Source organism: Saccostrea cucullata, unplaced genomic scaffold (genome assembly GCF_032062105.1).
Source record: "Saccostrea cucullata isolate Sc308-1 unplaced genomic scaffold, CSIRO_AGI_Scuc_v1 ctg1518, whole genome shotgun sequence".
Classification (NCBI taxonomy): Eukaryota; Metazoa; Mollusca; class Bivalvia; order Ostreida; family Ostreidae; genus Saccostrea; species Saccostrea cuccullata.
In genome coordinates, this window is record NW_026921838.1 from 89,979 (window position 1) to 99,974 (window position 9,996).

At 35.3% G+C, this 9,996-nt stretch overlaps 1 protein-coding gene across 1 annotated transcript; it reads right to left on the minus strand.

The window, feature by feature from the left end:
• Positions 1-5,409: 5,409 nt before the first annotated feature.
• On the minus strand, positions 5,410-7,395 carry LOC134260807 (uncharacterized). The gene is made up of 2 exons (XM_062743347.1): positions 6,991-7,395; positions 5,410-6,903 (listed from the first exon to the last, which is right to left on the minus strand). The coding sequence occupies exons 1-2, from the start codon at positions 7,393-7,395 to the stop codon at positions 5,410-5,412; spliced, it is 1,899 nt and encodes a 632-aa protein (XP_062599331.1).
• Positions 7,396-9,996: the final 2,601 nt, after the last annotated feature.

Sequence of the window (9,996 nt, forward strand, 5' to 3'; positions counted from 1 at the left end):
CTTGCCTGTTGCCCAATCCTTATCGTATTATTCAATTAAATATTTTTAAAGTATAATCTTTTATAGAGTAATTTATATCTAAGAGGCTTATTCTGTTTTCATTCGATTTACATAAACTTAATTGCTTTGTCACATATCTGCGACTTTTTTCTTTGATCTTTCCGTTGTGTGTGATATTTCACAAAACCGATAATATTTTCAACACCCCCTCATATATCACAGCTTGAGACACCTATCGTGGGAATTATTGTTTCAAACAACGTAAGAATGAATTCCGTTTGCTAAACAATAAGTCATCAAAAGCATCGAAATGAGTTAAAAATTCCAAATTTACATGATAATTCAATTCCATAACGTCCGACTTATCCGACTGCAAATTCTAAAATGACCAAATTTTAACTCCTGACACGCACTTCTTTTTAATTCTTTTTTTTTTCTTTTTAACAATTCAAAGACGTCTCGTATTATTGTATATACAGTCTTTACACCCTCGAATTCCACGCCCAATGAAACTGTGTGACGTGTAACCGAGCGGATGTTACAACAATAATAAAAATAATCAAAAATATATATATACAAAAATATTATCTCTCAATTTAGACTGAGCTACTTGCTCAAAAAGTGATTCGAAGGAAAGCTCAAATAACTTCTACCAACCTAACAAAGAGAAATTATTTACAACAAAAATAACTCTGGGGCGGGGTAGTAATCAAAAATCTTAATCTAGCTCCATTTATGCGTCTCAACTGCTGGCTTACTTAATAACTAAGTATAATTCTAATTACTTAAAGCTTAACTTATAAAAGAGAGGGAAGGAAAGACTTGTTCAGTCACGTCTAATCCCTGTCTTACCTTATCCTAAGTTTACTTCAACAGCTACTGACTCTCCTACTTACTAACTGCGAATGGCTTTGCACTGAGAAGGCAGCGCTTTTATACCTCCCTAATTCTCGTACTTGATTCTGATTGGCTGACGACTAAAACTTATCTTCTCTCTACTAGAGAGCTCCTAATTTTAACAAGAGTTATCTCTGATCATCACAACTGTATATTCAATTCTACTCTATATCTGTGATGTCACCTATACGAGGGGCGTTCAATAAATAATGTCATAAGCTTGATGACATACAACATAGTAGTCATATGACATAAAGCTTGACTTTCTCTCATTATTGAATCTTTAATGAATTTATAACAGTTTATGTGACCACTTTTCATCACATAGTTTTATCGTGAGAAGCTGGGAAACAAGGGCTATTCGAGACACTGCATTATAAATGAATGGTAAAGAATCATTAAACTAGAGTGAAAAAAAGCTACATTAAAGCTGCTGTAAAACTTGTTAAAAATCCCAAAGAAATATTCACTGAAATATGTGACATTTACAGCAACCGATGCCTGTTTTATAGACAAATGAGCAGGTGGATTTCAATGATAAAAAATTATATAATGGGAATCAAAAATGGGTACCCTCCTTGCCAAAAAAAAATTATAACAACTTATGTACTGTATGCCAAATTTCAACAAATAATATTTGATGTTGTATGATTGACTTTAAGACACATGGCAAATTTGATAGACATCATATCGGGGGTAGTTTACACTGTTTTTAAGAATGTTTGACAGTAATAAAGCTTGGTACTCTAAGGTCACCCTGTATTTTGAAAAATGAGTGAAAACGACAGCGTGTACAAAAGTCTTAACAATTATTTTAAAATATCCGTAATTGTAATAATCCACGTTTGTTTTATATTCAAACAGATATTTGAACATGAATCTATTGCTTAAAAACAACATTTAACATAAGATGTACTCGATAAAAACGGCGAGGTCTGTCAAGTGCAAAGGTTTGCAAGAGCACAAAGATAGATTTATATGCAATTTTCTTAATATATTAGTGATATTGTTGTTCAAATTCGTATTCGGGGAGACAGTTTAATATCTGGAGGTCTCTAGAAAGCAGTTTTTTTTGCAAAGAAATCGAAAGGTTTATCAGATAAAGGACCCAGAATCAGGAATCCACTACATTGAATTTTTTCATGACAGCGTTCAAACCCGCATGCCCTAAAGAGTAAAGGGGTTTTCGGGATAAACAGAAAGTTAATGTTTTTTCACATTAACAATATTTGCCAGATCTTTGACCTTTTGACTTGTTTCTATTTCCAAACTTGAAAAAAAAAAACACTTTTAAGAAGGAAAAAAATCATTGGATCTACCATTGTCCAGTATACTAAGAGTCATACCCAGAAATGAGTTCTAAACACAATCAGAAATTGGATAAAAATGTTACGGACGTGTGTTTGAATTAAAAGAGATTATTAAGTAAAATCATGAAGACTAAATCATTGAAACGCGTCGTTTGCTTCTTTCTGAGCCCCAATGACATTATTTATTGAACGCCCCTCGTATGCAAAACTGACTTGTACTTAGCTGCAATAATGTAGCCCTCTCCGATTTTTTCAACAATTCCATAGCATCTCCGGAATGGTGCAAACATAATAATTATTTTTTTACATACGGGCAACTGCATACAGAATAAATTGTTTTTACATTCAACTTACTTCAAATAAGACGAAATTTTTATTCAATGTCGACATCATAGCTCGTTAAACGCGAAAACCATGTTAAATAAATCTGCGTGATTACCTGTCGCCCTTCTTAGCAGCCATGATAGTTCACGCGTGACGTACTGAGACTTGCGCTTGAAATTTAGAACATCTTAATGAAGCAAATGTCGGTGTTTATAAATGATCACTCTAAAAAAAGTTTTACTTGTTGTTTTTAAAATAAGATATTAGATTAAGAAAAACTAGTAATTATTAGTAATCCATTTAGTCAGAATAGAAAGTAAATGACTATCATGGTTAGTAATTGTAAACATAATTAGTAATAAGTTAAGGATGAATTCATTTACTTATAAAATGATTTACTAAGTATCAATACTTAATAGGAATTATATATTACTAAATGAACTACTCATTTTTAGTAAATTATTATTACTTAATTTAGAGATAACATGCTTTTTGTTTACTAGATTTTATAAATTATTACTAAGTAAATGTAATTCTGAAATTGATTAAAATCTAGAATGTTATTACTTAAGAGAATGTTGAGTAAATGAAATACTTATCATATTTACTAAAATCGACATTATTTACAAGAAAACCTGCAAGGTATCGACCCTCTGATAAAGTAGATACATGTTACTATGAAAGTACAAAATGTATGACTAATCACAGTTTTCTTGATCACAGTGTCCTAATTGAGCTTTCTGAGTAGTCAATTAGATGAAATGTACATGGAATGGTAACAATACTTTCTATTTCTTTTGTCAATTTCTTTGTAATTGTTTTATTTTATTTAACAATAAGACATTGATTCCAAAATCAAAACCTTATAAATTGAATAAGTTGTATCTTTTTAAGGACCATTTTAAAAATGGTTTAAAGTTTCAAGTACTTAATGCAGCATTTTAATTAGTATGACTTTTTCTTTAGATAAAGGAATATTTAGGAGAAAGATAACTCCTCCCCACAAACAATTAATATGGAAGCCAAAATTATATATTACATTTCAAGAATTCAATCCTGATAGTTATAAGACTACCATTTTTAAGTAATTATTTGTATTAAAACTGCTCTGAATTCTACTTGATTCAGTAAAAAAATTATTGTTTTAAGTAAATCAATTAAATACAATTTTAACAAGATGTGTGAAACACTGATGCCGCCCGTATGGCAACATAGCAAAGGTTAAACTTTTCTCATATGCAAATTCAATATATTGGTATTTCTTGATATCTCAAAGGTGAAGGTCAAATGGTCAATGTTATTGGTATCTAATGAAAGGTACTGCCACAAAAATAGTTAAAATACATATCTGAAATATGATAGCACTAGCCCCAACCCTTCAGAAGTTATGGTCAAGGTTACCAATTTTGAAATGTAGATCAAACTCCAAGGACAAAGGGTCAGATTTGGTGGGACCCAAAGAAATGTCTTGTCACAAGGATGAAATTTGTAAAGTATGAATGCACTAACCCTAACCCTTTTAAAGTTAAAGTCAAGATTTGCTTTTTAAGAGTGGGTCAAACTCCAAGGTCAATGTCAAAGGGTCAAAGTTCTTGGTATCCAATGACTGGTCTTCTCACAGGAATTACATATATGTAAGTATAAAAGCCCTATCCCTTATCGTTCAAAAGTAATGGCCAAGGTTAAAGTTTTTTCACAAGGATTGAAATCTCCAAGGTCAAAGTCAAATGGTTATGGTTGTTGGTATCCAATGAAAGGTTTTTCAACAAAGAATATATATGTGAAGTATTAATGACCTGGTATTTACTGTTAAAAAGATATGGTTAAAGAAAAAGTTTGGAATTTGAAAAGTGGGTCAAACTCCAAGGTCAACGTCAAAAGTTCAAATTTGGCGATACTCAAAGAAAGGTCTTGTCAAAAGGAATGGACATGTGAAATATACAAGTCATAGCTCCGCTAAATCAAAAATTATGGGCAAGGTTAAATTTTTTGCTGACAAACAGACAAACAGAGAGACAGACAGATAGAGAGACAGACAGATGGACACGACAAAAACTATATACCCCCGAAACTTCGTTTACGGGGGCAAAACAAATATTAGTTGTATAGTTAATAGTGGTAAAATCTAAGTAAAGGCCAAGTAATGTTATTGCTTATATACACAAATTTAAGTAAATATAGATTACTAAGTAAAACTTTTTAGTGTTTAAGTAAAACAATTCTTTAAAACAAAAATCAAGTAAAACATTTGAATTTAGTAATTGACATATATTTTAGTAATTGATTTAAAATTTTAAGTAAATGCTTAGTAATTATTTTTTGCTTATCTTTGTTATTTCAAGTAAAAAATGACTACTTAGTGAAACTTTTTTAAGAGTGATTGTACTGAATTGTATCACAAAAACATCAATAAATAAAACCATTTCAAGTGTTATTTTTACGCAAACAGCGATAATTTATGCTTAAAATAAGGGAATTCCTATAAGATCCGCTCCTATAGAACCTAAATTCTCATTGGCTGTCCCAAAATACAATCTATCAAGGTCAGTAAACATGGCGGATAAGTTCAAGTTGTGATGTTGACATATGGATTGTTCTTTATATTTTTGGATTGATTTATGTCTTGGATAACTACATTTTTGGAGTCCAGGTAAGAAATGTTGATAAAATTCCCAGTCTGCCTCCTAGTATAACAGGTGCAATGAACCCTAAGGGGTCATATATGCTATTTACTGTAGATAGTATGCCTCTCCTTGTAAACGGTTTCACATCATCAAACAATTGGTAAGTAAATGCATCTTGTTTGATGTCCCATAATAGGCCTAGACTTCTTACTGGGTCACTGAAGTCCATGCTAAGTACATCTTCTGATAAGTCCTCAGTTGGGAAACTCTTCACTGCTGTTTGACCTGATTTTATCCTGTCTTATATTTCCGTTCTGTTTCAACACATCTTGAGTCTTTTTCATGATTTCTATAGCTGACTCTGCATCGGGTAAGGATACTAAGGCATCGTCAACATAAAAATGTTTGTTTACAAGTTCACACACTTGATTGCACAATTCTGATGAATGATGATCACAGGCGGATTTTCTCAATCCAAACGTGGCAACTGCGGGGGATGGTGAATTGCCAAACACGTGGACGCACATTCTAAATTCCACAAGTTCATTGTTAATGTCATTGTCTCGAAACCACAAGAAACGCAAAAAGTTCCTATCTTCCTCATGCACATAGAAGTTGAAAAACATCTGCTCGATGTCGGCTGTTACCGCGACCTTTTCCTTCCTGAACTTCAAGAGCACACCAATCAAACTGTTAGTCAAATCAGGGCCGGTCATCAAAACATCATTCAGCGACACACCTTGACACTTTGCTGAGGAGTCAAACACAACTCTTATCTTGCTTTTCTTAGGGTGAAATACACCAAATATGGGTAAGTACCACTTTTCTTCATTAGTTTTCAATGGTGGAGCTGGCTCGGCGTGTCCATTTTGAAAAATATTCTCCATAAATGCACAAAACTGTTTCTCTTTGTCTGGGTTCATTCTCAAGTTCGTTCGTAACTTCCTGGCCCGTTGCAGTGCTTGCTCATAATTGTCTGGCAATACTTGTCGCTTGGACTTGAACGGCAAGGGCGCACTCCAGTTTCCACTCTGACCTTTTCTAAAGCCACTGTTCATGACACTGAGGAACTCCTCATCTTCAATCGAGAAACCAATTTTGCCATCACTGCTTGTCTGTATGAAAACATTCTCTCCAAATTCAAAATCTGACTTTGGTCTGGTGTGAGTCCTCAGCTTAAAATCATTTGGGCATGGCTGTAGTATTGATGGACGTCCATTACTTAAGACGTGAACTTTGTTGGTTGTGATTGTCTCAGATCTGTGGGCAGCTCCTAAACATGCCTCGCCTATGATGACCCAACCAAACCTCAATTTCTGAGCGTACGGTGCATAATTGTGTCCAATTCTCTGGTCCAACACATGGTGAGCTGCTATCATGTCTCTACCAATAAGCAATAGAATAGGAGCGTTTTGATCATACGGCGGAATTTCATCAGCTATATCCCTGAGGTGTTCGTGATACCTTGCGACTTCTGGGGTAGGGATTTCCTCTTGCATATTGGGAATCTGGTTGCACTCTATAAGGGTTGGCAATGATAGTCTTTTGCTGCCATCTAGAGACTCGATTATGTATCCTGAGGCCTGTCGTCCAGCTGTGGATATGTAGCCTGAACATGATGATAAAACGTACTCAATCTCCTGAGCATTCTCGTTGAAGTAGTCAAAAAACTCTGACCTCGCGAGTGACCTGTTACTTTGGTCGTCAATGAGAACATAGGCTTTCAGGCTCTGTTCTGGATGGTGTTCCTAATATATATTCACTAGGACTGTCTTTGCACATGACTTTCCTTTGAATCCTTCACGTCCACAAACCTGGGTGCAGCTTGCTCTCACATTTGGATTAGTTGCATCATTAGTCATTCTGCGCGGTTCTTCCCCGCTGTGAAACTGTGAAGTACTTCTCTCTTCATGCATTGCGGTACAGTGTCTATTAGAGTTGCACACATTACATAATACATGTTCTTGACATTCACGGGCTGAATGCTTGCCATTGCAGCATTTGAAACACAGGCCATTCTGTCTAATGAGGGATTTCTTTTCAGCAGTTGGTTTACTGTTGAATGTTCTGCAGTCACTAAGCAGGTGTTTATCTGTTTCATGTAACGGACACTTGCTAGGCTTCTTTGGTGTTAGCTTTGTCTTAATGGTGGTAATATTGCCCCTCACTGGTGTAAACTTGTCTCTGCTTTCAGATGAAGGTGAAGTTCCCTTGTCAAATGCAAAGCTTGGATCATTCATTCTAATGCTCATCTCCTTCAAGAACTTCGTGAAAACGGCAAAAGGTGGGTAGAGAACATCGTGTTCTACCTTATGCTTCAGTGCCCTGTCCGTCCACTTTGACTGTAGAAATCCAGGCAGTTTGGATACAAACGAATTTACGCAAAGGACGAGTCGTAATATGCAAGTAGGGTTTTGTACTTAAGGTTTTCCTTAACCGATTTTACTTCAGCGGCTATGTCAGATAGTTTGTACATCTTTTAGGGTTCCTTTGTAAATATTTTGGGAAACTTTGCTATCTTTTCCTTCAGTATTGCTTCTACCAGTTCTGAGGAGCCACAGCGCTCATCAAGCCTCTCCCAGATTCTGGTGAGTCCTTTCAATGGGTCAGTCGGGTGTGATGCTCGAAGTTGCATGCATGTTGCTTCGAATCTGGTCCAAGGAACTTCACATGAAGATCCAGCTCTTCCATAAGGATGACACTTAAGTCTTTCATAATGATGGAAAAACTGCCTTTCCACATGAGGTAATTTTCGGGTCTGTCATTGAAGGCAGATAATCTTGATAAGAGAAGTTCTTTTTTAATGAGAAACTTTGTAAGTTCTGTGCCGACCCACGATGAGTTGTTGTTACAATCTTGTTCACGTTGCATAACACTGTGATCATTTGGTGGGGCGTTTCCTCCATTTCCATGATTTTCAATTGGTGATTCGTAGTCTCTTCCTGCGTATGTGCTATGTAATTTTGGCACAATTGGTGGCTCATAATCTTGTGCATATTTGTCAGTATTGCGTTCTTCATAGCGTTCATTAGTTTGAGGGTTTGCGTTTTCTCTCATTACAGGATCTTGTTCTTGAACAGATAAGTCTCTATATGAAGGTTGCCTGTATTTGTCTGACATGAATGTAAAAGTTTCATGTTTGTATTTATCAAAGGGATTTGGGGTTCTTTCACTTGAAGCTTGTTCATGGTTGGATAATTCGGATCGCATACTGCTTTGCTCCACCACATAGTCTCGGGTTCTCTTGCACTTTTCACATGTCAATTTACGTACACTATGCTCGGAATGATTTGACTTGATGCTCATTTCCTCCATGAGAGCGTCCAGCTCTGCTTCTGCCTCTTCAGCCTCTTGTACTTTAATGAGATTTAAACTAGTTTCCAAATCTTTCTTTTTTCTTGCTGATCTTGAAGCTGCGATTGCCTCGTCTTCTTCTATTTGCGTCTTTTCTTTAATTAATTTTGCTGTAAGTTCTGCATACTTAGCCTTTGTTTTTGTTGCTTCGTATCTAGCTTTGACTTTGCTGAGATGTGAAGAACTTGTCGACTCTTCTGTAACACTTGCGGGTTCTTGTTTGACTGAAAAATGATCTGTCTCTTTATTTGACTGTGTAGAATCTGCACTAGATGGTCGTTGCTCTCTTTTCTCTTTAACGTCACTTTGATCGAAATGTTCAAGTTCCTTTATGAACAGTTCTGCCTTGCTCATGACTGATCTGTTAACCATAGCATGCGCTGAAAGCTCGTACTCACTCTCTTTTTTCCTTGTTTCTTGTAAGTAGGCCACACACTTTTCAGACAAGTCACCATATTTTCCAAGTGTTTGGGTCACCCTATGTTTCACAAACTCTGCATCCTCTTTTAGCAGGTCGGAGAGAATACTCGAAATCGGGTATTATCCTCGAAATCGCGTATTATATTCGATATTAGGGTATCGTTGAATCCGCAAAATCGGGTATATGAGGTGTAATCACCTAATAAAACTTAAACAATGGGATGGCGCATGTTGCCGAGTTAACTTTCATCTAGATACACATGTTTTCTAAAGGTATCACTAGCGAAGTAAGAATTTGGGCGTCAAGATTAATGCGCCCAGGACAACAAATACTCGTGGAGCTCAGTACATTTCATGACCTACACACAAAAATGCGTTCGATTTGCTTTATATATTTTCATAATGTTGAAAGTATATGCATCTTCCTCATGTTCATTCCCAACACAACAGAATTGTCAAGTATCAGAATTCGGGAATTTATAATAATTCCACATCAACACGGCAAACATTAACAATTTGTAAATAAATCAAATTATACGGAAACACATTTCACACACAAGATATGATGCCATGTACAAACAAGAGATTGTCTATCGTATCTAATTATTCATCATTAATTACTTTCACATTCATCTTGTGCATAAAATCAAATTTATTTATGAATGTATGAATAAAGTAATGATAAAAATGTTTAAAATTTCGGCTAAAAAAGCCCTCTTTCTCTTTTTTTGGAAAATCTTTTTTTTTTATCATTCATACACATTTGCAGGATATGTTTCAACATTTTAGCAGAGACAGTGATAGTTTCAGGAGTACAGCTTATGAGAGAACATCGTTGTTGATCGTTTAATTTCGCTAAGTCATCAATATTTTACCATTTTTTGGCGACTTCAAAGAAGGGGGGGAGGCTAAAGGCTTCTTGACCACCTCTGACAAAACAACCTCGACTGTGTTCTACATATGTCCAAGAGACCTCTCTTTGAATGTCAAGGTCGGTTATGTATTTTTAATTGTAGGGAAGATTTATTCATCAAATAAAAATCATATTGGTAAACAAAAAGCAACCT

Coding starts and splice junctions, on each gene's coding strand:
- LOC134260807 (XM_062743347.1), bottom strand. CDS start 7,395: ATGAATGATCCAAGCTTTGCATTTGACAAGGGAACTTCACCTTCATCT. Junction 6,904..6,990: donor ATGATGCAACTAATCCAAAT/GTGAGAGCAAGC, acceptor AATATATATTAG/GAACACCATCCAGAACAGAG.